Source organism: Aethalodelphis obliquidens, unplaced genomic scaffold, assembly GCF_003676395.1.
Source record: "Aethalodelphis obliquidens isolate GAN/ISIS:26980383/991018 unplaced genomic scaffold, ASM367639v1 scaffold14, whole genome shotgun sequence".
NCBI classification, from domain to species: domain Eukaryota; kingdom Metazoa; phylum Chordata; class Mammalia; order Artiodactyla; family Delphinidae; genus Aethalodelphis; species Aethalodelphis obliquidens.
The window spans coordinates 3,743,238-3,770,615 of record NW_020837958.1 but is presented as its reverse complement, the minus strand read 5'-3'; the positions used below and the strand labels follow the sequence as shown (position 1 = coordinate 3,770,615).

Sequence of the window (27,378 nt, the reverse complement as noted above, 5' to 3'; positions counted from 1 at the left end):
CCTTGCACCCTCCTGGAGGCTCCAGGATGGAAGCCTGGAAAATCGGAGCTCCAGGCTTCCTAAAGAGGCAGGTCCTTCACCCTACCTCCCCCTATTCCCTGCGCCTCTCTCTCCACCTGACCTCCAGTGTCTGGGACAGGCAGGAAGCTTACCTCTGTCCCTTCCCTCCTGTGCGTCGCTGTGTGGGTTGGAGCATCTTTATGCGTTATGCTTCACAGCTGGAGCCACTGCTGAGCGCACCAACCAGAGTTTCCTGAGGCCACAATCAGAGGGGCTACAGTCTGTGAGCTTTTCTTGACCTGGTGTATTTCGGGGTGTTTGCAGCACCAATCTGGGCCTCCTTCCCCCGCCCCTTCAGATGTAGAGAAGGGGCCTGAGGCATCTGGGCCTCAAGCTCAGGACTGGCCTGGGGGAAGTAGACCCTCCCTGTTGGGTCAGAACCCAGACTGCAGACCCGGTGAGCTGTCTACTTTCCTCTGCTGGAAAATCTTTAAGAGATATAGATACCGAAGGGATGACTGCTACAGAAGGCTTCAGGTGGGCCCTCTAATCTGAACAGGCACAATTCTTTTCACTACTTGAATAGAATCAGTGAGACCATAGCGACTGTGTATAGGGCCTTGGGGTTTCACATTCATCCTCTCTCTCCCATGTCACTGCCTGCCCCTCCCAGTCTTTCTCTTGCTTTCTCCTCTACTTGCTGTTCCCTCTATCTGGAATGCTTTTCCCTCCATTTTTGCCCCATAAATGACTCCAGCTCTCAGATCACACATCACCTCTTTAGAGAGGGCTTCCTTACCTACTCAATCATATCACACTATTTTATTTCCTTCATAGTCCTATTACTATTTGAAATTATCTTCGTAACATTTTTTTTTTTTTTTTTTTGCCCATTCTTTCCTCATTCACTCTAGAACTTAAGTACTTAATCACGACTGTATCCCCAGGGCCTGGTCTAGGGACTGTTCACAGGTGCTCAATAATACTTGTAGAATGTGTGAACAAACCCCCTGCCATCCTTCTCTACTGTACGTGCCAGGCTCCACACTGCCCATTCCTCTTCTCTCCTCTCCCCGTCCCTTCCCCCCAGGATTTCTCTTGGGACCTCCTGCCTCTCAGACTCCACAGGAGGTGCTGGAACCAGAGTGTCTCCCCAGGATTATTTTCAATGGTTTCCTGGGGTGTTCACCTGGGTAAGAATCAGGAAAGAGAGGACACGCTAATCTTATTTATCTAAAACTGTATAATCTTCCCCAGTCACTTAAGTGGTGCTTATGTCTCTAATTACAGAGCAGGCTGGGAGGAACACAGGCACAATTTCCAGCCAACCTCAGGCAGAGGGGCACTTTTGTTCCTTCTGGGGACCTGCAGGGACTCCAGCTCGGGAGCCAGGACTCCAGACACCTGCAGTCGCAAGCTCACCCACCATGGACTGACTTGTCTGCCCAGCCAGAGATGGCAACCCCCCACGCCCACAAAGGATCAGCTACATTCTCAGTATCTGACTGCTCCCCAGTTGGCCAGAGGTGACACACTTGGGGAAAACTCCCATGGTCTCAGCACCCTAATTCTACCTGGCACTGTTTAGAGAGTGAACTGATTTCTTTTTGGCCCTGCCTAACTTCTCAGAGTTACATTGCTGGTGAACTGGTCCCCAGAGCATGGGCTGTATTCCCAGCTTCTCAAGAGCAAACTCTCCGGGAGGCCCAGGAGCTAATAGTCATATGACAATGTGGAGGGTCAGAACGTCATTCTCCAGAACTATGTCAACTGGATCAGGAGATGGGGGAAAGCCACATGCCTGCCCCCCCGCCCCAGGCAAACAGCTGCTATCTCAGCCTAGCTGTGTGCCCTTTCCCCACCTTGGCACTGAGAGAGCAATTTGGGTGACATCCCTGGCTTAACTGCGATGACATCTCTGCTTCTTAAAGGCTTTTGGTTCCTGAGCTAATTAAAAGCTCCAGACAGGGAGGACACACTTAATCCTATTAATGACTTCTGGGCAGGAACAGTGTGCCCAGCCCGCGGAGGGAGTGACTTTCTGGCCACTTGCATTTGTTCAGGTGCCTGGTGATTGTTTATCAGCCCTTTCAAGAGATTAAGCTGTACTCTGGAGCGGGCCACTTAGGTAATGGATCCAGGGGGCCTGGGAGTGTCCTGTGACCAGGGAGCATGCAGCCAGCCTACATCTTGGCTCACGCAGAGCCCATGACTACTGTTCTCCAACTTCTTGCTCTTCAGAAACACTAGGGGTACTCGATGATTGATGAGAAGAGGGGTCCTTACCTCATCTCTCCTGTCCCCCCCAGCACTTTCACACACAGGAAAGCTGGATACAGTCCTCGCCCTGAGGGATCTCAGAGTCCAGTGGGTTTATAGACACATGAGCAAACAATGACAATACTGTATTAGACTCAGCACATGGAGGTAAGCACACCATGCCCTGTGGGTGTATAGTGATGGTAACTGCTTCAGCCTGGGGGTCAGGGAAGGCTTCCTGGAGGAGGAGACCTGAAAATCTTCCCATTGAAAGGAGATTTGTTGAGGGGCCCAAGAGATGGAATTCCCTGACTTTGGATTTGGTTCAGGCCCTAGCATAAGCCTGGAAGAATAGAAATAACTCAGCTCCCTCGTGAGCTTATGGGAGTGTGGTTGGCAAAGCCTTAAGATGCTGAGGTTCAAGGAACACAGTTATTGGCTCTAGAACAATTTTGCTTCAAGCCCCTATCTTTTCAGAGAAAAAAGATTGGCAAGACTAGCTCGCAGCTGTCTCTTTAAAAGAGGAGGGACGATTCCTCAGGCCGCTCCTTCTCCTCATTAATATGAAATTATCGTGAATATTGATGTGGAGGAGTGGCGCCTCAGCCAGCTGGGCTAACCAGCCAAGGGGTTCCCGGTTTCACAGAGAGGAAAAGTGACAGAAGCCGTGCAGAGGGAGACGCAGAGAGAGCGGAGCGCCCGGCAGTCACCCAGTCTCGGGGGAGCGCTCAGCTCCCCCGCCCCCGGCTCCCACCCAGTCCGGGGGGCTCCTCAAGCCCTCAGCCCCACTCCCGGGCTCCCCATGGAAGCCAGCTGTGCCCCCGGAGGAGCGGGAGGAGGAGGAGTCGGCTAAATGCCCGCGGTGCGCCCGGGGCCCCTGAGCCCAGCCAGCTCTGCGCCGCTGCCCTAAGGCCTCCGCGCCCCCCGCGCCCCCTACCCGGGGCCGCGCAGCCTCTGCCCGCCCCTCCCCCGGGGCTCTGCCCGGGACCTGCCCCCCGCCCGCTTGCCAGCGCTCGGGCCGGAGCTCTGGGCCGGGCGCGCCGCCGCCCTGGAGTGAGGGAAGCCCAGCCGAAGGGGGTCTCCGGAGCCTGCCGCGATGGACGCCGTCTTGGAGCCCTTCCCGGCCGACAGGCTGTTCCCCGGATCCAGCTTCCTGGACTTGGGGGATCTGAACGAGTCTGATTTCCTCAACAATGCGGTAAGATGAAGAGTCTGTGTTTTCCTTCCACCACTCCTTACTCCTCTTCGCGGTGCACCTGGGGCCCCCTGAAGGACTGGACTACACAGCACTGGGCCGAAGTGGGGGAGGGGGCTCGGTGCAGGGTCCCCTTGAGAGACACGTGCTTAGAGCTCTGAGATTTGGTGACTAGATCCCTCGACACCTCCCTAGACCCCGAACCTGGAGCCTCTGAGCTTGCGCCCGTGCACGGTCCTCCTGGAGGCTCCGTCCATGGATACATTGGCCTCGGCCTTCTAGGGGAAGGGAACGTCGAGGCGTCGGGGCCATCGGATCCACTGATACGACCTCAAGAAACACCAATTCTGCTCCCCCCCCCAAGTCTTCTAATCGTCCTCCACCCACCCTGGGGTTCCGGGACCAGACTGGGAGCAAATTGGCGGCGCCCTTTCCTGCGCCCCCTTTAAGACCTCGGTGGCTCTGCGTCTGGTTCTCCGCTGGGGGGCGCACAGGGGAGTGTTCGGGGGCCAGAGACCAGACGCCCCTTGGGGGGCCAGAGGCCGACCCGGGTTTTGAGCCAGACCCGGAAATGTGGGGTGCTGCCCTGGCCTCCCCAGGAAGTCAGGCCAGAGATCCCCCAGGGAGGGACCTCAACTGGTCAGGGCAGCACGGGGTGATCGCTCAGAAGGAGGGAGGTCTTTCTCTAGGTCTGTTTCTCTGTCCCTTATGTCTCCCTGACTGTCTCTCTCTCCCTGTGGCTTCGTGACTGTCTCTGTCTCCGGGCTTGTCCTTCTCTTTCTCTTCCCCTCCCTCCCTAAGGAAACGTGGCTTCTTTCTTCTTCCCTCCCTCCCTCTCTCAGGCTCAGCCCTAAGGCCCTGGGGGGCGGGGGGATGGGCTCGGTAATGGGAGAAAATCTTTGGGTTCAGAAGGGCCTGCCGGGTTGAAATGTGGGCTGCTTGGGGGATCTGGGGGGATTCCCCCACCCCATGCAGTGACCTGCCAGTCTCTCCCTCTTCCCCTCCTCCCCCCCCAGCACACACACACACACACACACACACACAAACACACACACCCCCCCCCAGTGATCATCTCAAGGGTCTCTATTTGCTGGCCTCTAACTCCTGGGACTAAGATAAACCTGGCAGACAAGAGCCAAATGCACTGAGAGTTAAAGGACTGGGCATCTTGGACTTCCACCTAAACTGTTCCAGGCTGCTGGTGGGGAACAAGTCCAGGGATGGGAACCTGAGTCAGGGAGGCATGGGGTGAGAGGTCTCCCGGTCCTCCATTAGGCAGTAGATCCAGGTCACCCTGCTCTCTAGGAAGGCCCCTGGTTCCAGTCAGAGAGAGCACACTTCTGCAGACAAGCCGAGGGGAAGAGGGGAGAGGGCTTGAACCAGCAGTGGGGAGACCTGGGTTCTAGTCCTGCCTCTGCTTCTGCCTTTCCCTGTGAGCCTGGGCCATGCAACCAGCTTTCCTTCCTGGTCCTGTTTCCGTGTCTGTAAAATGGGAAGAGGTTGGATCATTCTTTCTAAGGATGGTCTGGCACAGATCCTAGGAATGAAGTAGCAGGGATCTGGGGTTCCATACGCCCCTCCTGGAGTTGGTAACAGGTACTGGTCAGAGGGAGGGAGTTTGCTGCAGCGTGTACCTTTATGGGCAGAGCCCCCCTGTGAGGTTCCCTCAGCCCTCAGCAGCTCTGAGTTGGACTTTCTTCTGAATGAACTCTGCCGCCTACAGCCTCTTCCTGCTGCTCCATTCAGCCTTGCATCCCCAGCTGCTCATCTGGGCCTTGGTCCAGCACAGGAAAGGAGGCATGATCATGATCAGACAGTGGTATCCAGTACTGGGCCTGGGGGGGGAAAGCCCTGCTGGGAAAGCTCCTTATCTCAGGCCTAAGCAAGGCCAGGTGAGGCAGGGGGAGAGGAAAGAATTTCTAAGAGGAAAGAAAACTCCTGGGCTGGGAATCAGGAAATTTGGTTCTAGCTGTGCTTCTGCCACCAGCCAGCTGGACAGTTCAAACAAGTGACTTTTATTCCTGAGGGCCTTGGATTCCTCATCTGAAAAATGGAGATACAGAAGCTTCCCCATAGTGTTATTATAGAGATTTAGTGAGAAAATTAATTAAAGATTAATGCAGGACGATGCCTGCCAGGTAAGTTTCCATAGTTAACATGCTCTGGAGACTAGATGGGGTAGTAGTAAAGAATACTCTGGTAGGAGTTGCTTTGTGACCCTGAGCAGGTCACCTTCCTTCTCTGGTGCCTCCATCGTTTAGATGTCTAAGGTCCCTCCCAGCTGGGACCCCATACCAACCCCATCCCCAACTCCCTCTTCATCCTGCATGAGGACAGGAAAGTGTTTCCAGGGTTAAAGATGGAAAGGGGTGAAGTTCGTGTGCTTCTCGGTCTGGAAAATGGAGGGTAGGTTATTCACTATCCTTAAAAATCCAGATAAAAGCCATAAAGTCACGGTGGAAACCGTGTGTGCTCTATTACTCTGTACAAAAGGCAAAAATCAAAAAGGATGCTTACCCTGAACACAACTGTGTAAGAAATATGCAATCGCTTGGACAGAGACAGGAGAATGAGTTGCATACTTTGCATAAGCCATGTGTGCTTAGAGGTGGCCAGGGGTGCTGTATTTTTCCTTCTGTGAGAATACCTTCATCCTATTGCAATCTTGTCTATGTGATTCTCAGAGACATCCCTCGGAAGGAGCTGCCCTTCCTGCCAGATGAGGGTGCTTCTCCTCCCATCCCCTCCCCACTCTCCCACAGTTCCTGACGTGGCCTCCCTAGAGCCGTCTTCCCTTGGACCCTGTGACCCCTCAGCCCCTGGGCAGGTATGAGAGAGGGCCTGGTGCTCAGAGAACTGGGATAAAGGACCAGAGGGAGAACAGGTCGTGTCTACAGAGAGAGACACTAGGTCCGTCCTCCGGCTCAGGGGAAAGGATGACTCTGGTTTCTTTAGAGGGAAATGGCTTTGGATCCCAGAGAAGCCCCATCTGGGAGGGTGTGGGGAGGAGGAGAAGGAGGAAGAGGAGTTCTGTTGTCTCAGAGGGGCACAGCAGGAAGCTGCAAGGATGTTTGCCCAGCACACTCATTCACCTCCCAGCAGCTGGTGAGGCCAGGTGTGGGAATGACAAGGACCGGGGGCCAGCCCAGGGGAAGGGGGGTGGTGAGGGCTAAACCTGATCACTGCTCCTCAGGCCCCCAGCCTGGCTTCTCCTGAGCTGAGTAGGGAAGCAGAGAACCACTACCATTACTATTTCCACCACCCCAGCCTTTGGGGGATTTAGGGAGATTAGAGAAGTATGTGCATTTGGGTGTTCCTATGTCTGTGTGTGGGCCTTTAACAGCCCTTAAAAGGGGAGGGGTGCGAGCGCATGTGCCTGTGTTTCTCTTTAAATTCTCACCAACAGGAAAGAGGACCCAAGGGCCGAGGCACTCTGGTCTCCAGGTAGAATCCACTACAAAAGAACTAATAGAGAAAAACTAATGGAGGAGCCCAAATCTCAGCGCTCCCCTTCAGGAAGGGAGATCGCCCCAGACACCTCCTTCTCCTCTAAAACACTAAGTTTGTTTTGGGCAGCTTTTTATTTTGGTTTTGCTCCCCCCACTAGGATGTGAGCTCTTTGAGGGCAGGCGTTTAACTGTCTTGTTCACTGCTGTATCTCCAGTGCCCAGTACAGTGCTTGGCACAGAGGAGGCTTCAACCAACCATTGCTGAATGAATCCTTTTTCCCTAACCCTCAGGCCAGCCCCACATTTTTTAAGGAAGAGGAAAAAGGATGCTCTCTACTCCCAGCCATCAGGGTACTGCGGCCCACACTGTCTCTGAAATTCAGGAAGGTTTCCAATGAGTTATCATTGCCTTGAGTCATCCCTACCCTTGGCACAGACCCCCACAACCCCTGGTGTAGGATAGTCTACAGCTGACAGATGCACAGCAGATTTTGAACTTGTGGCTTAGGCTTCACCCTGAGCACCAGTTGGCTCTAGGGCTTCCATCTTCCCCAGTTTCCCCTTGTCCAGTTTGCGGGGACTCCTGGATCCACACTCACCCAGCTTAAAACTAAGTCTTTTCTAGTCCTGCCGCGGGGCCTTTGCACATGCTATCCCTGACATCTAGAATGCTTTCCAGTTCTCTCCATCTCATCTTACTCAGTTCAAAGGAAGCCTCGTTAGAGAAGCCTCCCCAACCACCTCAAGTGGGACCCCTTATTGTTTTGTTTCAGTCCGTTGTTGTTGTAGTTGTTGTTGTTTTGGCCGTGCCGCACAGCATGTGGGATCTCAGTTCCCTGACCAGGGATTAAATCCTATGCCCTCTGCAGTGGAAGCACGGAGCCTTAACCACTGGACCGCCAGGGAAGTCCCTGTTTCAGTCCTTTGATTTCTTCGTAGCTCATATCTCAATTTGCTGTTATTTTATCAGCTTATTATCCACTTCCTCTGTGAGAAAGCAAGTTCCCTAAGAACAGAGGCCATGTCAGTTGTGTTCATTGCCATAAACCTAGCACAGTACTGTGGCACAAAACAGGCGTTTAGTATAGTAAAACTCAACCATAAAACAATAAGCTGAGTCCAAAATTTTCAATCATACAAAATGTGGAGTTATGTTATTGTAGGATCAATGAAAAGTGGTATTTTTCAGTTGGTCTGTACTATCACAAAAAGCACAAAAGTAAAGATTGTGAAACCTTAGTGCATATGCAGCAAACCAAGCTGAGGAAGTTCCAGAGGAGCACGAGGCAGTCACTTCTTTACCAGCCCCACAAAGATAAGAGCTTTTCCCACCTTTATTTGAGATGGGTCCCAGACATAGGACAGAAGCCAAATTTGGTCACATTGTAGTGTACTTTGCTCTATTTCAAGGGTCTACTGTATTTGTAGAGAAAATGACTTCAGACTCCCTTATAGGCAGTCCCTATAAGGGAAGGGGAGACTGTTTTTAAGAAGACAGGCCTGAGTGTTCAAGAAGTGTACTGATAATTCCAGAAGGGGCCCTGGATTCTCAGGTTCTGGCCTAGCCAGCCCTGAGGGTGATGCGGACTGGGTCCCACAAAAATGCTGCCTGTGTCCCCATCTGCTGTGAAGTCCCTCCGGCTTCCCTGGACCAGCTGGGAATTCACTTGGTTATTTTTCAATACATACATCCGTCCTTTAACAACTGGGAACTAAAGGAGCGCCAGTGTTGGTCACTGTGCAGAATGACCTCCAGCCACTCACAGCCAAATGAGAGAGACAGAGAGGGAAGCAGACAGAGCAGCACCGCGGGGTGCCATGATGCAGCAGAGCATGATGGGAGCCCAAAGAGGAGCCTCCAGCCGGGCTGGAGATCATGGAAGGTTCTCAGAGGAGGTGACCTCCCCACCCTCCCTCTCCAATATCACCATCCCTATAGGCAAAGGAGTTATTGGAAGGTATTTCGGCAGGGAGGACTGGGGCCGTGTCCCTTTTACTGAGCCTGTTATATAAGCATCACTGGCCCCTGTGCAGATGAGAAAACTGACACTTACAGAGGAGGGGACATCTAAATGCTGTTCTCGGGACAGGGTCCCATGGAGTCAAGGAAGAGAAATCACCATCTTCTCTCCCGCTCTTGTTCTGGTTTGGACTTTGCCCTCCAGGGCAGGAACGTTTGGGATCTCAGATATCAGAGGGGCTCCGCCGTCACGCTCACTCACTCCCATCCTTAGGGCACCATGGATGCCTAGAGCTTTAAGGGCAGAGCCAGCACGTTGCCTGGCCTGTCAGAGAAGAGACCACACATCCCATCCCCTGCCCTCTCCTCATCCTCACTCTAGGATGCCACTCCCCGGCCCACCTGGGAACTTGGACCTTTGCTCTCTGCAGTTTCCAGGACTCCCCAGGAGGGTCTGTTTCTGTCTGGCCTGGCCGCTGTGCCAGGACAGGGGAGGACGAAGGCCAGCCCCGCTTTGTGTCTTCCCTTCCCCATACGATGTGCCTCCTGCAAGTCCTGGTACCAAAGCCCTCTCAGAGCATCCCTCTGTGGGACCTGGCTTGCTCTTGAACCTCCCTCAAGAAACCAGCTCCAGATGCTGGAGAACAGGCTGTTCTTCTGGAAGTCTCAGCGCTCCAGGGGGCAGGATGGAGGAAGAAGATTTGGGTGGAGTTAAGTCAAGACCATGAGCATTGCTCTGGCTGGAACACGAAGTAACCCGCTTCAGCAGGCAGAGCAAATGGTAGAACTGGGGAGCAGGACTGGGCAGAAGGTAGGCATGAGGATGTCTGGTTCTGGGGAAGCTGGGAGGGGCAAGAAACAGCCCAGAACTCTGACCATCAGAGAAAATAGATCAAGGGTGATTTCCTTGTCAAAATCCTGATCCTTATGAACTGGACATACCACATCATGAGCGAGGCCAACTTGACAGCTGGAGGAATATTGGGCTTCTCTGCTGCCGGGCTGAAGGTGCCTCTTCTCCCAACTCTCCCGGGACAGAGCCCTCACTGCAGCTTCCTTGGCCCTTGGCCCAGGAGCCATTTCACCCATCACAGAGAGGCTGACACATCTGGGCTGGGCTGTGTGGTCTGACAGAACAGCTGGACAGCAGCAGCTGTCCCCCTCTTCTTCTTCCAAAAGAATAACAAAAATGAAAGCAGCAGTGGAGTAAGGCAGGCTCTTCAGGCCCTCACGGAGAGCCAGGAGGCAGTTTGAAAGCAGCAATTGAGGGGACTTGCTGGGGAGGCAGACAGGCCCAAGCCTTTTCCCATGTGTTCCCTGCTGCCTAGAATGTTCTCACCTCTCCTCACCTCAGCTCCCTAACTCTCTGTGTGACCTTGGGCAAATCACTTCCCCTTGGTTTCCTCATTGCTGAACTAGACTGAGAGTTCTTTGAGGGCAGGGAGTGTCAGGCAATTGTTTTTATCTATTCACTAGTTATAGCTATAGTGACTGGGTGCTCAGGAAATGTTTATTTATTGAATAGATGGAAGGAAGGAATGAGAAGCGGTGATGGATGGATGAACGAGTGGGTGGATGGGTAATGGGAGAAAGGACACTCCCACACTTCAGCTTTGATGGTACTTTTCTTTTTTTAGGTGGATTTTATTTATCAAGTAGCGACTCTTAACCTAAATCCTACATCTACCTTTCACTCTATCATGATGGCCTTTTCTTTTTTCTTTTTTTTTAATTTTTATTGTAGTTGATTTACAATGTTGTGCTAGTTTCAGGTGTACAACAAAGTGAATCAGTTATATATATATATCTCCATTCTTTTTCAGATTCTTTTCCCATATAGGTTATTACAGAATATTGAGTAGAGTTCCCTGTGCTATACAGTATGTCCTTGTTAGTTATCTGTTTTATATACAGTAGTGTGTCTATGTTAATCCCAATCTCCTAATTATGGTGGCCTTTTCTATTATGAAATATATCATGCACATAAGAGAATATATATAATGCATGTATATGAATTACAAAGTGTAATAAAATGGATACCTGGGTACTCACTACTCAGCTAAAGAAATCGACCCAGCTCTCAATATCCTGGGCTCTCAAAGTTGCATGAGCTTGGGGAAAAGTTGAGCGGTAGACTCTAAATCCATTCCACTCTGGGCAGATTCTGAACAGAAATTCTCCTGAGACCTGGTGTCTATTCCCAGACCCCACCTGACCAGACAGCAAGTCCACAGGTCAGAAGGCAGATACCCCGACAAGCGCTGGGGAGCCAAGCCATACCTGAGGTGGTGTGGGGTGACCATTAGTGGTTGGTTTTAGCCCTGCCTAGACCTGGGAGCAAATCCTGGCTCTCATCATTTGTCATCTGTGTGAGCTTGGACAGGTGCCTTAACCTCTCTGAGTTTATTTTCCTCATCCATTAAGTAAGGATGACTGTAGCACACAGGGTTCTTACAAGGACTCAGTTAGACAACTCTTGCAAAGAGCCTAGCACAGTGCATGGCACACGGCAAGCCCTCTACAAACAGTAGTTGTTGCTGCTGTTTTCATTCTGATTGTTGCTGTCCCTGCCCAAAAGGACGGTCCTCAGCATTGGACTGCCCTTGGAGGAATGTCCCATCTTCATCCCTTTGTTGACCCCTAACCATAGGGATTTTATTTGCCTACCTGTTGGACCTCTCTGGAGCTGAAAGGCTGTTTTCTTTGGGTAAAGGCAAAAGACCCCAGGCCTCTTCTCAGGGCTATGTCTTTCTGGGCATCAGGAGAGGGATGGCCAGGGATGAGCAAATCTGGGGCCCCATGTGAGGACACAGTGCCTGGAATGGGGGACCATATTTTGTATCTGGCCCTAGGTGCTGGGATGGGACAGCAGGAAATCGATCATTATTCCTTCAACATCCAGTGTTGTCATGTGTGCTTAAGAGCACAAGCTCTGCAATCAGAGCTTGGGTTCAAATCCTGGCTCAGCCACTTGCTAACTGAATAAACTGGGTAAGCTACTTAACTTCTCTGTGCCTCAGTTTCCTTAACCATTCAATGGCAGTACTAATAGTAGCTACCTGATCTTCTGAAACTTAAATCAGGTACTGCATGGAAGGAACTAGAACAGTGCCTGGCATATAAATATTAGCTATTATTGTTATTAGGTATACTGTATGCCAGTCCCTGTGTGAAGCCCTGCAGAAGGTTCGAGGATGAAATCCATCCTATATCCTACCCTGGTTAAAGTTTAGAAGGAGAGATGGGTCCCATTGTGGATAATTAGAGTTCAAGGCATCATATTAACCAGTGGCTGATGAATGCTTCAGTGGTATAAGATGGAGAGGACTCCTCCAGCTGGGTGATCAAGGAAGGCTTCCTGGCGGAAGCAGCACTGAGTTGGGCCTTAAAGGCTGATAGGAGTTAGAATGAGGAGATAAAAGGCAAAGGCCTTCCAGGCACAGGGAATGGTACCAGCAAAGGCCCTGCAGCCATGGAGCTTACAGCAGATTTGAGGAACTGGGAGCAGTCATCCAATGAGGCTGGAGGGAAAGGAAAGATGAGGGGTTCCAGCTATAGTGGAAAGTTGAGATCAATTTGTGACAAACCTTGAATGCTGTGCTTAGGAGCTGAGAGTTTTTTCAGCAGGCAGAAGGGAGCCAGTGATAGTTCTCAATGATAGTTCTGAGCTGGACAGGGCAGTGGTCCCAGCTCCCCTGAACCGTGTCAGTGCTAGGAGGTCTAGAGTCCATTAGGGCATCCCAGCTGTCAGCCTGTCTGGATGATCACGGCCTCTCCCCCAAGACAGCATTGTGGGCTCCTCTCTGTGCCCAGAGCAGGCCGAGGCAGCAACTGACCCCAGGTCCCTTCTCTCCTCTGATTTCTACCCCCTGCCCTGATGTCACTCTCACACTGGCCAGGAGCACCAGTTCCCTTCTGGCTCTCTCATCCCCAGCACTTGGGGCCAGGCTGGCCTGGGGAGGCCCAAGGCAACTCCACCCTTGCGGAGACACAAGCTGTCCCTCTTTGGGGCTGAGAGCTCCAGTCTGAACCATGTCGTGCCTCCTGGCCCAACCCCAAGACCCTAATGGGGTTCCCTCACACTCTCAGGACCCTCCAGTATCAGGCAAAGCACGTCCCCATTGATCCCAGCGGCCTAGAAGGATCTGAGCCCTCCTTCTGAGCCCAGCCCAGCTTGGCACCTCCTCTCCTTGGCCCTCCCACCCATCAACTGGGACAAGATACCCAAAGCCCCTTTCATCATCCTCCCGGAGAAGAGGCCCAACCCTGCCCTCTACCACCCCAAAGCCTTCACCCCTTTCTCTCCCAGGGCTGCAAACCAGTTCCACATTTGCGATCTGGCAGGCACTATCTGCTCAGAACTTTCCCCTCCCAGTTAGCTCAGGCTTCCATCTCCCCGCCCCCGCACCCTTCATAGTCAGACCAGGGGGTCTGCAGAAGGGGAAGGGCTCTTGCCTCTGGTGACCCCTTCAGAGGTCTGAGAGGCAGCTGGACTGTGGCAAGGAACCAGAGGGACAGTGGACACGAGGCTCTCCCAGGGAGAGATGAAAGAGGAAGGGTAGGAGGCGGGGCAGAGGCAGAACTTGAGCAAGCATATGAGGGGATGAGGGCTTGGGGGTGGTGAGGGAAGGAGTGAGGTGGTTCCCAGCTCAGCACATTCCTGAGACATCTGGACGTGCTGGAAGGGCCCCAGCTGGCCTGCATGGCTGTGGCTCCAGCTTCTCTGCTCTGTGATGTCAGGACCCAGCATTTCCCCCTCCTCTCATAGTCCTGCTGGCCTGGGGTCCACCTTGGGGCTGAGGTGGACCCTCAGCCTGGGGTCTCCTCCCTGGACCTCTCACCTCCAGTAAGCAAGAAGCCCCTAGGGCAGTGGAGGAAATGCCTGAGTCAGAGGAGGGCCCGGGCCTGATGCAGGAGGCAGCCATGGAAGACCCAGGGGTTTGCCCATGCGACTGACTCAAGGAGATTCCTCCTTTGGGCTGGTGCCTGCCCCCTCCCTTCTCCTTGGAAGGGAGATGGAGACAGAGGAAAGACTCTGGGAATGGCTGCTTACCTTGAGCTGTGTGATCCTGGGCAAGTCCATTCCTTCCCTTGGCTCTCAGTTTTCCTCTCTGTAATAATAATGATAATAATAATAATAATAATAGCTACATTTGAAAAGAGCCTTCTATGTGTCTTGCATTGTACAAAGCACTTTACAAATGTGGTCTCATTTAACCCTCACAGCAACCTCACAGGTGGCGTAGATATAAGTTCCCCTATTTCATAGCTGAGACAGAGGCTCAGAAAGGTTAAGTAACTTGCCCAAGGCTACACAGTAGGCAGCAGAGCCAGGATTAGAACTGGATCTGTCTGCCTCTCTTGCTTATAACCATTGAACTACATTGCTTCTACAAGTAAACGGGGATGGACCTAATGATGCCAGAGTTCCTTTCAGCTCTAAAATTGTAATGATTTCTTTTGGCTATTGTGGGGCTCTTCAAGAAGGGCAGGGGCAGGCATTAGTCACACACTGGGTGGGGGAAGGAGGGCAGAGTCAGATGGCTTTGAAGCATCAGATCGGTCAGGAATCTTTGGAGGTCCCCTCCTTGGAGCCCCAGGGAAGTCCAAACCCCAGGGGCTGGAGTCACAGCCTGATCCCCAGCCGAGCCCAGGGGTCCCACACCTTCCCTGAAGGAAGGGAGTAAATAAGGAGAGAGAATGCAACTTCTTCCAAAAATAAAACCTGAGGACAACTCAGACAGGCCCGGGACCGCTGAGGAAGCCAGAGGCCGAATGCTGAGTGCACAGAGGAGAGGGAAGAGGCCAAGGGAATTCCAGCCAGAGCCTGGTGGCAGGCTCCAGCCCAAGAGGGCCTTCCAGCTGGCCAGGGGCCGGAAAAGCAGCTCGGCCAGTTGGCCACTGGGCTTCGTTTATCCTCTGGGACCTGGCCTAACCCTGGGGACAGTTCCTCCAGAGCTGAGTTGGGGGCTGTGGTCCCCAGGTACCTGGTCCGGCTGGGGCTTAAGAGCAAAAAGGCCTTGGGAAAGTACAACCCAGAGAATGGGTGCAACGGGCCCCACCAGGGAGGAGCCGAGGGAAGGCGTCCAGGCGCATGGAAACTGCCTGGGGCAGAAGCAGGCTGGCAGCAGAGCGGAACTCAGGGCAGTCACTCCTGGAGGCTCAGCTGCAGAAGGAAAGGCCTCAGTCCATTTGCTCACTGGCACATTCCTTCATTCGCCCACTCAGTCACTCAGTCACTCAGCAAAGAGCTGAGCACCTACCATGTGCTGGGACCAGTGCTAGGCTTTGGAGACACAGATGAGAATTGGACACAGCGAGACACAGAGGTGACATGGCTGGATCATTTCAAGCTATACTAAGGAAGTTGGAAACTAGCCTAAGGACAGAGGAAGTCATTAGTGGATAGTGAGCAGGGGAGTCACATGGTCATATTTATGTTAGAAGATCCCAAGGTGGAGAATGTTCTGGAGACAGATCAGAGTTCAAGCCTTGCACCTACCTTCGTAAATGTGTGGTCACACCACTAGTCAGGAAGCCCTTTGGGAGCAGGAACTGGGCTTTGTTCATCTCTGTATCCACAGGGTTGGGCACACAGTAGGTCCTCAGTAAACACTGAACAAATTCACGAGTGATGAATAAGTGGATGGGACTAGATGCTCTTATTCTCCAGAGGCCCCCCAGCGCCAGCCCTGGCACTTAGTCTCCAGTGTCCTGAGCTGTCCCACAGGGATCCTCCAGCTACTGCCTATGGACCAACATCTCCAGCAGCCAGACCCTGGGCTGCTGTGCCCTCAGTGGTGCCAGTCACAGCTAATCCCAGCCCTGGGCGGCGGCACTAGCGGCCATCGCTTCCTTCTGCCCAGACAGTACCTGGCACCCACCCCAAGGCTGCACCACAGCACATGGGCCGCCCGGTCAGAAGATGCCAGGGGCTGGCTGGGAACTTGTAGGCCAGCTCTTCACTTTCCTGAGGGACCTGTGGTCTGGCCAGGGAAGGGCTACCACAGTGTCAGGAGGGGGAACTGGAGAGCCAGACTAACAGGGCTGGGGGCTGCAGAGACCGTGGACCCTGCTCTGCACAGCGGCAGCCTGTGGCGGGCACCAGCCTGCCCTTTCCTCTCCCACTTCTTTTCTCCAGCACACAGGCACGGAAAAGCTCAGTTCCCATGGTACCTCTTCCTCCAGTCCCAGCCCTCACCGTCCCAGCCCCAGGCAAGCCCGGGACTCCCAACGCTCCCTCGCTGGGGGTCACATGACTCAGGCATGTGGCTTGGCACAGTCAGCATTCAGCGCTGTGGTGCTGTGAGATGTTGTGTGTGTTTGTGTGAGAGTGTGCATGCCCACGTCTGTGACCGTGACTGTCTCGGGTAACTGCACGTATGTGTGTGTATGTGCGCACATGGGAGTCTGTGTCTGTCTGATCACATCTGAGGAGTGTTTCCTTGTTGGGTCTGTGTCAGTGCCTGCCAGTGTCAGCCTATGTGAGCCCAGAGAGTGTGTATGTGCATTAGTATCTGTGCCAGGCTGTATAGGGAACAGTCTGAATGTGTCTAAATGTGGGGATCTTATGTTGTGTGGTGTCAGGAAGATGGTGTTTCCCTGTGTAAGAAAGAACCTCACAGCCCACGTCTGTGTAGCATGTGCGCACATGCACGCGTGCGCGCACACACGCACACACACACACACACACAGGGAAGCGTTTCTGCTTATTTGGACTCGGGCTCTGTGGTGAAGAGTTTGGTAGGGGGAAAATATGAAACCTCAGCAGCCGCCTTCCCCGGGCCTGTGGGGAATGGGGGATGAGAGTGAGGTTGGAGGCTGGAACAATGTGCTTCCCTTCACCCCTGTGCCCTGCCAGGAAGGCTCAGGGAGGGGCTGGCTCCAGGGATGAGGAAAACTGGCTCTGTCCCTTCACAGTCCCCAGAGATGCCAGAGCAGAGGAAAAGAGGCCACTTTCTGACGACTAGTCCACTCCACCCTATGCCTGCCACCCCTGCCTCAGTAGGAACACAGACTCTGTGGGGGAACGGATGGGGCAACAGGCCTGGAGAGGAGACACCACCTGCCCCTGCCCAGGTCTCACAGCACAGATGGCTCTTGAACAGGGGCCTCCTACCTCTGAGTCTAGGGCCTTCTTTCCTTCCTAGGACAGCCTTCCAGTCTAGCTCTGGGAAGATGCCTGGATCTCCCCCTATCCCCAAATGACTGGATGGTGATGCTTCAGGACTAGGAGGACCACTGGGTACCCAGGGGCCCACCTCCCTTCCCCAAGCCCCTCCCTGCTCTCTCTTGACCCTACCCCCCACCCCTCACCGCCACACACAGGGCACAACAGTGACTCAGACTGGTTGCCCTTCAGCTAGAAATGGGGGCAATTTTCTAGTGACCACGAGGCAAGTAACCGTCCCGGAATGTATGGGTCAGTGGAGGAGGTGGGGGGGGGGGCTAACCTGCGGGGGAGGGGAAGGGGAAATGTGAGAGGACTCTCCTCCCATGGCTCCCCAGAGCTCACTCTCTCGGAAGGAATGTCCGGGCTCGGCATTCCCCCCACTCCTTATCCCACAGCTCAGCCTGGACCCACTCCGGCCTCCTCCCTCCTTCCCCCAAACACAGACTGAATCAGCCTGGATTGGGGGAGGGGGAGAAGCCCGGGATGCGGGTGCAGGCGCCGAGGGGTAGGGACCAGAGAGAAAGGGGCGCTCTCAGGCTGCGGCAGGTGGGGAAACCTCTTTCCCACACACACCCTCAGGTGACAGCCGCGTCCCCAGAGCTTTTCCTTCTCTCTGCATCGACCCCCAGGGAGGAATTAGAGGAGGGGAACTGAAAGGAGCCTCAGACGGCGCTATTACCGCCCTGGAGTGTCCCACCTCCCCCTACCTGGGACAGAGACTCCCGTTGCCCCATCAATGCGCCCAAGGTAGGATTATTCGAGGAGGGAAGGAAGTCGCTGAGCTGGAAGAGCCGCGAAGGAATTTAAGAATTGGGGCCTGGCCTCCCCTCTGTCTTCACTTCCTCGGGCTCCCGGTGCAGGGTCGAGGCCACACAGCTGGTAAGGGTCTTAGGGCACCACAGAACTGCCAGGCGCACCTGAAAGCTCAAAGGGGCCATTTCTGCCTCTGCCTCAGGTGCAGAAAGGGAGACAAGACAAACACACTCTAACCTTGCGCAGCTCGCGCCTTCGGCGGAGGCCGCGAGCCCTCCCCCGCGCGAGCAGTGCCCTCGTCCCGCCCCCTCCCCGCGGCTCCAGCGGCGGGTGTCTCGCAGCCTCCTCCCATTGGCCACGACCTCCGCAGATCCGACCAATGAGCATGCTGGGTTCCGGCGCGGGGCGGCCCCCCGCGCGCCGGCGTTAACCTTTCTTGGGCCACGTGGGGCCGACTGGACACTCTCCTTTAAACTTAAAGGGTCGGCGACTGGGACCCGGCTCCGGGAGGAGATGCTGCGGAGGGGGAGGGGTGCGCGGGGCTGAGAGCCCGAGAGCTCGGGACCTGTCCTCCAAGAGAGGGGAGCCGGCGCCGGCTGCGCGTGGCAGCCGGGAAGGAGCTTACATTGGCAAGACTGTTGGAAAAAGTCTTCAACAAGGAGGGAAACAAATCATAATATTTCCTTCTCTGGCTTCCCACCCCAGTTGCTTGGAAAGGCAACCCCGGTAGAACGCTCACCCCCAGTAGAACCCTATCCCCCTCAGAACGTTGATTCGCTGCCCCAATCGTTTTCCATCAGGTAGTCTGAAACCTGAACTTTTTGTGTGTGAACTGGAGAAAGAGCTGGGTGTGGTTTTGGCGGGGTGGGAGAAGGGACAAGGGGCCTTGCTCAAGCTGAGGAGGCCTGAGATCTCCAGAGGGGGCTTTCCAGGGCTGGGGGGAGGGTGGGTACAGAGGAAGAAGAGAGGACAGGAAGGAGAAGTTGCTCCACATTCCTGTGCAGCCCCAGAGCTGCGGATAACCTCTCCCTCAGCATCACCAATTCACTGTGTGACCCTGGTAGGTCCCTCTCTGGACTTCAGTTTCCTCATTAGCAAGTGGGGAGAGGGGGTGTGGACCATGGGCTTTCTCAGGTCCCTTCTGCCTCTAAATTGATGGTATAAACCAGCCATAACTGGGCTGCTCTGAGGGGCCAGACACCAGATAGAAATAGGGCTCAAAGCTCTCTAAAGGGAGGCCCTCTGGCACGCTCGCATGAGCAGGAGGTGGGCCTGGGGATGATGGGACATCCCACCGTTGCCCCCAGAGGTCCACCCAGCACACAGGGAAGCCCTGAGCAAGGAGGACTGGGTTCTCTGAGTGTCCCCCACCCCCAATCCGCCTGCCCCTTGGCCGCCCTCCCCTTCCACTTGGCTCCCACCCTCTGGAAGCTCTGTCCTGCTGGGCCTTTGCTGCTGTCTCCAGCAGGTGGGGTGGGACTGCTCACAAAGCAGGGACCAACTGATCTCCCTCAGCAGGTGCCTGCGGGCACCCCAAAAGGGGTCTCCGAGACGGACCTGGCTCATCTGCCTGGAATCCTTTAGGGACCCCGGCCCAGACTGGAGGAAGCTTCTCTCCTCTCCCAGGCCCGGGGGAAAGGGCTTGGCAAACCCTTATCGCCTGAGAAGCAGCTGCCGCAGAAATACCTTAGCAGCTGACTCACTAGGCTCTTCACAACCCCCTCCCACTGGGCCTCACACCAGGCCTTTCAGAGACCCTGAGAGAGAGAGAGAGAGACAGAGACAGAGACAGAGACAGAGGGAGAGAGAGGGCGCCCCCAGGTGGGCTGACCCAGACTCTGCTGAGGGTGTAGCTAGCACAGTCCAGACTGTGGCCGGCTAGGTGGCTGGGGGACATTGCACACTGTAAATGGCCTTTGGCTGAGATCACAGTCTTGGAGACTTGTTCAGCCTCTGACTTCCTGGTACTGCCTCACCCCAGGCACTGATGGGACGAATGACATACTGATGGCGTTGCCCTCTGGGGTACAAGGCGCTGTCCCTCCACCAATAGCTGTTGAGTGTCTATCCTGGGCCAGGGAATGGGACCCAGCAGGTAAACAAGTCCAGACCCTACTACCTCAGGGAGTTCACAGTCTGACAGGCAGGCAATTCCCGATGAGGGGAACGTCTGCTGCCATTGGGGGAGGACTGGGGTGTGACTGTGGTTGTGGATGCTTCCCTGCTTTCCTTGGCTCCCTGAGCCTCGGTTTCCCTACCTGTCAAATATAGATACGCAACTTCCTTGTCTCCTTGGGTAATTGTAAGGATTAGATAAGACAATGTGTATGAAAGCACTTCAGAAAGTTAAAACCACAAGAAAAGTGTAGGATAGGGATGGTAAGTTCTGACAAGCCGGGGAGAGGAGAGAGTACTTAAGACGATGGGTTTCTGAACTCATTTTATCATGGATTCTCTGATCCATGCTTTGTTTGGGGGGAGGACCAAGCCACCTCCCTGCATTGGCTCCAGGCTCCATTCACCTCAGGCCCAGAGTTAGGCTTTTGATAATAACAATGGCTAACAGTTATTGAGCACTCACTGCATTCTAGGCCCTGTTCTCAGTGTTACATGTGTTTGCTGTACAGATACATACGTGTGTTATTTGTATACATGTGTTATATGTATTTCCTCATTTTATCCTCATAATCCTATGAGGGTAGCATTAAGCACCTAACAAATATTTGATCCTCATCACAACACTGTGAGGTAGGAACTATTATTTCCCCCTTACAGATGAGGAAACTGAGACCCAGAGAAGTGAAGTAAACTTAGCAAGGAGTGAGCTAGGAGTCAAAAGCAAGCTTATCTGCAGAGCTTGGGCTCATCCCCTGCCCCCCAAACACAGATGCTCATGTGGCTCTGAATCTTATTCTCAGACAGAGGGCTTTTCTGCTCATCCCTTCCAGACTAGGACAGGCTCCAAGTATTCCAGGCCAGAAAGCCAACAACTCCGGACTCCAGAAGTCAGTCCTTACCCACTCACCAGGTGGGACCCCAGGGCCAGAAGCAAAGCCCCAGCAAATTCATTCAGTCAGTAAAAAATGAATGAACAGGGAGCTCCCCTGGCGGTTCAGTGGTTAAGACTCTGTACTTCCATTGCAGGGGGTGCAGGTTCAATCCCTGGTCAGGGAACTAAGATCCCACATACTGTGTGGCGCGGCCAGCAAAAAAAAAAAGAATGAACAACATTTCCTTACATATTTATAATTCTTTAGAGAGAAAAAACAAGCACCTCCTATGTGCCAGCCACTGGATGCTTTACTAATAAGAGGTTTGTTGAGTAGCTACTATGTACCAGGGACTATTCTAAGTGCTTGACATGCATTAACTTGTTTAATCTTCACAATAACCCTAGCAGATAGGAACTATTATCATCCCCACCGTACAAAGGAGGAAATGAAACATAGAGACATTAATCAACTTTCCCAGGATCGTGGAGACCAATATTTTTCAGACTATTTTGTTTCTGAGAAATATATTTGACATCCTTCCCAAGAACACACACACACACACACACACACACACACACACACACAAAACTGAGATTAAAAAAATCTACCAAGTATTTAACTTCCCTATGTGCACTCTGATATTTTTCTACTCTATTTTGTTCTGTTTTCTTTTTTCTTAAATTCTGGTCGTGACCTACTAAATTGATTTCACAACCCATTAATGAGTCACCACCCACAGTTTGAACGGCACTGAGTCATAGCTAGAAGCATCAAGGCCAGGATTCAAATCCAAATGATATGGCTCTGGAGCCTAATCTCTTGGTATAAAGAATGGCTGGGAAAAGGGAGACACTGGAGGCATGTGGACAAATGGGGACTGTACTAATGAGGGGGGCAGAGTCCTCAATAATCTCACCACCTTGCATTCTAGCAAAAGAGAATACAAAAGTCACTGATATTGCCTTTGGAATGCAAACTTGCTGGCATAGATACACTTAATCTTTAGTACTTAGTCCTCCCGTGAAGGAAGTAGGGTGGACTGAGAAACAGACTTGGGCAATCTAAGTGATTTGACCAAGGTCACAGAGCCAGCACTAAAGCCCTGTGTCCTATCACCTGGATTCTTTCACACCATCCAGGACTCACCCTTGAGGATACTGACAGAGAGGCTAGAGACGGTGGTGGAGGTGGTGGTGGCAGTAATGTGATGATGGGGTGACAGTAGTGATAGAAATGATAATAGTTGGTATGATGATGTGGGCTGGGGAGAAGTTGGTGTTGGTGGTGGTGGTATTAATGATGGAGGGAAGAGTAATGGGGAGGTTGTGGGGACAGTGGTGGTGGTGGCAGGGCTGGTGGCACCACCAGAGCAGCATCTGCGCCCCCTTTCCAGTGTGAGCTGACTCCCTCCTCTCCCCTCCCCCTTTGCTAGCACTTCCCTGAGCACCTGGACCACTTTGCAGAGAACATGGAGGACTTCTCCAACGACCTGTTCAGCAGTTTCTTTGATGACCCCGTGCTGGACGAGAAGAGCCCTCTACTGGACATGGAACTGGACTCCCCCACGCCGGGCATCCAGGCCGAGCACAGCTACTCCCTGAGCGGTGACTCGGCACCTCAGAGCCCCATTGTGCCCATCAAGATGGAGGATACCACCCAAGGTAAGAAGGGGTGGCGGGGCCCAGGGTACCAGACCCGAGGAGGGACACCAGACCCAGAGGAGGGACACCAGACCCGAGGGGGCTCCCACAAAAGCCTCTCAGAGGAGCCCCCCGCCTTTTTGTTCTTCCGCAAGTCAGACCCAGAAGGGCATTTCTCAAGAGGGTCTTTGGCTGACTTAGGTCAGTGATGTGCAAAGGGTGGGTCCCAGACCAGGGGCAGCACCTGGGAACTTGTTAGAAATGCAGATTTTCAGGGCCCACCCAGACCTGCTGGATCAGAAACCCTGTGGGGAGGATCCAGCCTTCCAGGTGATTCTGATGCATGCTTAGGTCTGGGAACCAGCCTTAGAGGGAACAGCTGGGGGGGAGGGGAGGATTAAACAATAAATGTGGACAAGTCACCCAGACTCTAGAAACTTACCACCTCCTCACACTGTGATGTCCTCTGAGATGTTACCTGGGCGAAACACCTGCACCCTATTTTTTTTTTTTTTTTTTTTTTTTTGCCACATCACACGGATCTCAGGATCTCAGTTCCCCGACCAGGGATCGAACCCGGGCCCCGGCAGTGAAAGCCCGGAATCCTAACCACTAGGCCACCAGGGAACTCCCCTGCACCCTACTTTTATTGCCAAAGGTAGGGTTCTCTAAAGCTCTCCTCTCCCCCACCTCCCTCCCTTTTAAGCAAAGTGCCCTTTGAGTTTTTCCTATCAGGTGATCAACATTTGAGAACTCCAGACTGTGCCCCACCTAGAAATGGTCTCTTTGGGCTCCATCATATTTGGACATATGTCTTAGCCTTGATAAGCCTCAGTTTCTTCATCTACAAATGGGAATAACAATAAACATTTCTGTAGCACTCCCCAGGTCACAAAGTACCTTCGTGTTATCATCTCATTGGTCTCTCACAACTCACAGGTGAGGTCAGAATCACCTTTATCATACTCCCCATTTGTCTGATAAGGAAAATGAGACTTCGGGAAAGCTGAGTTATTTCGGTTACGCACACAGAAAATGCAGAGCAGGGACTTGGGAGCAAGCAGGCCCCCTGATTCTAAACCTCACACCCATGCCACCCACCACACTTGCCAGCATTAAGGGGCGCTAAAGGATACTGGCTTTGGTGTGCATCCCGGCGCCTCAACTGGCTGCTGTGTGATCTTTAAAAAGTTGCTTAACCTCTCTGGACCTCGGTTTCCTCAATTACAAAATGACGACACTAGGTATCTTGAGAATTCTGGCCAGGATTAAAAATATATATATGAAAAGTACCCAGCTCAGTCAGTGCCCAGCTCATTTCATATGTGTGTGTGTGTGTGTATGTGTGTATATGTATATATATATATATATAAATATATATAATTAGCGACTATTTCCTTATGTATATAAAAGTCCTATTAAAACTATCGTGTCTAGAACCATGAACAGGGCTCTTATTCCTCTTTCCCTTTGGAGGACAATGGTCTTGAGTGAGTACTTTAATCTTCTCAACTATTAAATGGGCAGAAGAGCAGTGCCCGCCGCCAGGGTTGGTGGGAGAAATACACAAATTCATATGCAGCAGGAGCTTAGAATTAGACTCAGTGCAAGAAGTGTGAGCTGCCTCTGAGGGTCTTTGCGATTCCCCAGGGGCAGAGACGGGACTTTGTACCCGGCCCCCATCCAGCCGCTTGAGGGCAGGGACACCTTCTGGGGCTTTAAGTGGCTCCAGGGCTCGTGGCTGTGGAGGTCTCAACTTCCCTGTGTGCCCTGGCCTCAGCCCAGCCTCTGGAGGTCACCTCGATGGGTGTCAGGCCCCAGCCTGGGGAAGGGTAGCATGTGGGGTGGACAGCCTCCCAGCCCGGCAATTCTTCACCACCCCAAGTCTATTTTTAGAGCAGTTTGTCTGTGGGTCCTTTGCAGGGGGCAGCTTCCCGGAGGCCAGCGGGCTGGCCCTGTAATTTGGGAAGATTGTGGGTGTTCTTGGAGCCCAGGGGCAGCCTGCAGCCCAGAACTGAGGCCCTCAGCCTCCCAGCAGGGTGGGGCCTAGCCTCTGAGGTGGGATCAGGCAGCTGCTGACCCCTCTCCCCACCCACAGTGGGTTCCAAAGGCTAGAGTCCCCTCTAGCCCACCCATGCTGGCTCCTCAGACCTCTGCCTCACCAGAGCCAGGTGCTGGGGCCAACAGGGGCAGGGCTGCACCCATCAGGAAAAGGCGGGATGCCCAGCAGCCCTGTGACCCAGGTGAGGCCAGGAGGCCCACGAGGTGGAAACTGCCCTGGGAAACCTGAGCATCAGCCCTCACTCCCCACATGCCCCCCCAGGCACCAGGTCCTGTGGATTCTTCCTTCTAAATGTATCTCCAGTATGTTCCTTCCTCTCCATCCCCACTGCCACTGCCTTAGCATGTGCATCACCTTCTCTCGCTGGACAATTTCAACAGCCTCCTGCGGGTCTCCCTGCCTCCCTCTGCCGGGCCAGTCTGCACACACAGGCAGAATGATCTTTTTTAACATTACAAATCTGAGCATGCTTAAAACTCTTCAGTGCCTCCCTGTTACCTTTAGGACAAAGTCGCAGCTCCAAGGCCATGCCATCCCCGCTGGCCTCTCTGACCCCATCTTCTCCTTCCCTTTGCGTTCTAACTGCACTAAACTGCTCGTGACTCTCACCAGATGCCCAGCACCTAGCACGGTGCTCAGCAGATGTTTACTGAATAACAATAATTGTATTCACAATAGCTGCCATTTATTGAACATTTACTTCTTGTCTGGTACTTTTATAGATGAGGAAGCTAAGGCTCAGAGACGTTAAGCAACTTACCTAAAGTCACACAGCCAGTCAGGAGGGGTCTGTTGTCCAAGCCCACTCTGTAAACTGCTGAATGAAGAAGATGCCCCCACCTCTTCTGACCCCAGCCCACTCCGCCCTCCTACCTCACAAGCGCCGCCCCCTGCCCTTTTCCGCCTGCCTCCCAGTATACCCTAGCATCTCTCCACAGTCCTGTCCAGAGCAGCTCCAAGAGGCCAGGAGAGGGGCTGAGCCCTCTGCTCTAGGAGTCCCCTGAGCCTGGGTCCTGCCCCCTTCCCTAGATATGGAACACGGAGCGTGGGTGCTGGGACACAAACTGTGCTCGGTCATGGTGAAGCAGGAGCAGAGCCCGGAGCTGCCCATGGACCCTCTGGCTGCCTCCTCAGCCATGGCTGCCGCTGCCGCCATGGCCACCACCCCGCTGCTGGGCCTCAGCCCCCTGACCAGGCTGCCCATCCCCCACCAGGTGAGCCTGGGGACTGTTAGTAGGGGCTGAGGGAGGGAGGAGGGATGATGGGTCTCTGTGGGAAGAGCAATCCAAAGCCCTGTGCACACAGGGTCTCTGTGAACAGGGAGCAATGTGACCCTCAGGGCTGAGAGTCGGAACTCCCAGACCAGACCCCTGCCCATCCCTTGAGCCATCCCTTCACCATCCTAGAACGGGCTCAAACCACAGCACCCTCGGAATAAGCTGGGGCCCTCACTGTGTGCCGAAGAAAAATGACAGGGACCCAGGCAGGGCTGGGCATCAGGGGCCCAGTCCAGGGTCTCAGGGAAGGAGACAGCCCAGGCCACTTAATTTTCTCAGAGTGTCTGGATTTTTAAAAAGGAAGAAACACCTAAATGGAAAGATAAAAATTATGCCATATTTCAATTGTTTATATTCACGAGATGAGTATTTTTAACCCACACCCTCATGCCAGCCCTCACCCCAGTGAATGTATAGATAAGAGCAGTTGGCTGTAAATCCAAAGTTGACATCCCAGACCCCTGGCTCCTGGGAGACGCCCTGCCTGGGTCCCAGCTCTGCTCTCACTTGTGCTCTGGGCATGTTGCCTTCCCTGTTTTTTCCTCAGCTTCCTTCTCTGTAAAATGGGAGCATGAACTACTGCTAAGGGGGTCCTACCCCTGAGTCTACAGCATGAGGGTTACCTTGAAATCCCTAGAGTCAAGGTTTGGCTGGCACTGCCCCCTGCTGGCCACGCAGCTCACCTGATCAAAATGTACGGGACCAAAAGTGAGAAAGGTCAGCCCCTCCTACTCCACCAGGGACCTGAGGATTCAGGGCTGGCTGCAAACGGGGAGGATCTTTGCGGACCACCTCTAGGTCTGGCTCTGCGACTCCTCAGCCCTCGCCACAGCAGGAAGGGAAGGCATGACGGCAGCGGCAGCCAGGGTCTTGGAAGCTGTGCGCATGCCTCAGAGAAGGAAACTGAGGTGGAAGGGGTTAAGCAGCTTGCCCCACATTGCACAGTCAGAAGCAATGGAGCTGCATTCCAAACTCAGCCGCCAGACCCCAGAGCCCACACTTTCCACTCTAGTGAGGCCGAGACCCCCTAGTGGAAGGCACAGGAACCAGGAGTTGGTATGACAATGATGAGCGTGGGACCCACATGAGAGCTGTCACCCTACTGCATCGCAGTCCCTTCATCTGTCACTGGAGGCCTGAGCTGGGATGTAGACTAGGGAATCTCCAAGGTCCCTGCCAGCCTTAACCTCCTGGGATTCTTACTCACCTGCCTAAATTCGGGATTCTGGGTCCCACCCACGATATCATGACCTCTCTGCTGGCTGCAGACCTGGAGGGGAGAGATGGCCCTGAAATCCAACACCCAACACAACGCCTTCTCAAAGAGATCACCCCTTGTATGTGTGTTGGTCCTCGTGTGTAGGAAGCCATGCCTGTTGATGTCCTTTCTGGAACAGCAAGTTGGGATGGCATAAAGAAATAGGAATGCGTGTTTATTTAAAGCATTAATCTAATTCTATCAGTCCCGTGCTTAAAAACCCATTAGGGGTTCCTCATTGTTTCAAACTTCTTTGTCTGGATTCTACTCACCCCCTCCCCACACCCTCCCCCCAGATCTTCTGGTCTTGTTTCTCACCACTCCACCTCTGACACACACCCCTGCACTCTGGACACCCT

At 53.5% G+C, this 27,378-nt stretch overlaps 1 protein-coding gene across 1 annotated transcript in view; it reads left to right on the top strand.

The window, feature by feature from the left end:
* The first annotated feature begins 2,895 nt into the window (after positions 1-2,895).
* Positions 2,896-27,378, top strand: part of CREB3L1 (cAMP responsive element binding protein 3 like 1) — a 35,085-nt gene continuing 10,602 nt past the window's right edge. The window contains exons 1-3 of the mRNA XM_027114871.1: positions 2,896-3,457; positions 22,215-22,443; positions 25,514-25,698. Of these exons, the coding sequence (XP_026970672.1) occupies positions 3,356-3,457; positions 22,215-22,443; positions 25,514-25,698 (516 nt within the window). The 5' untranslated portion in view covers positions 2,896-3,355. The remainder of the gene's footprint in view (positions 3,458-22,214; positions 22,444-25,513; positions 25,699-27,378) is intronic.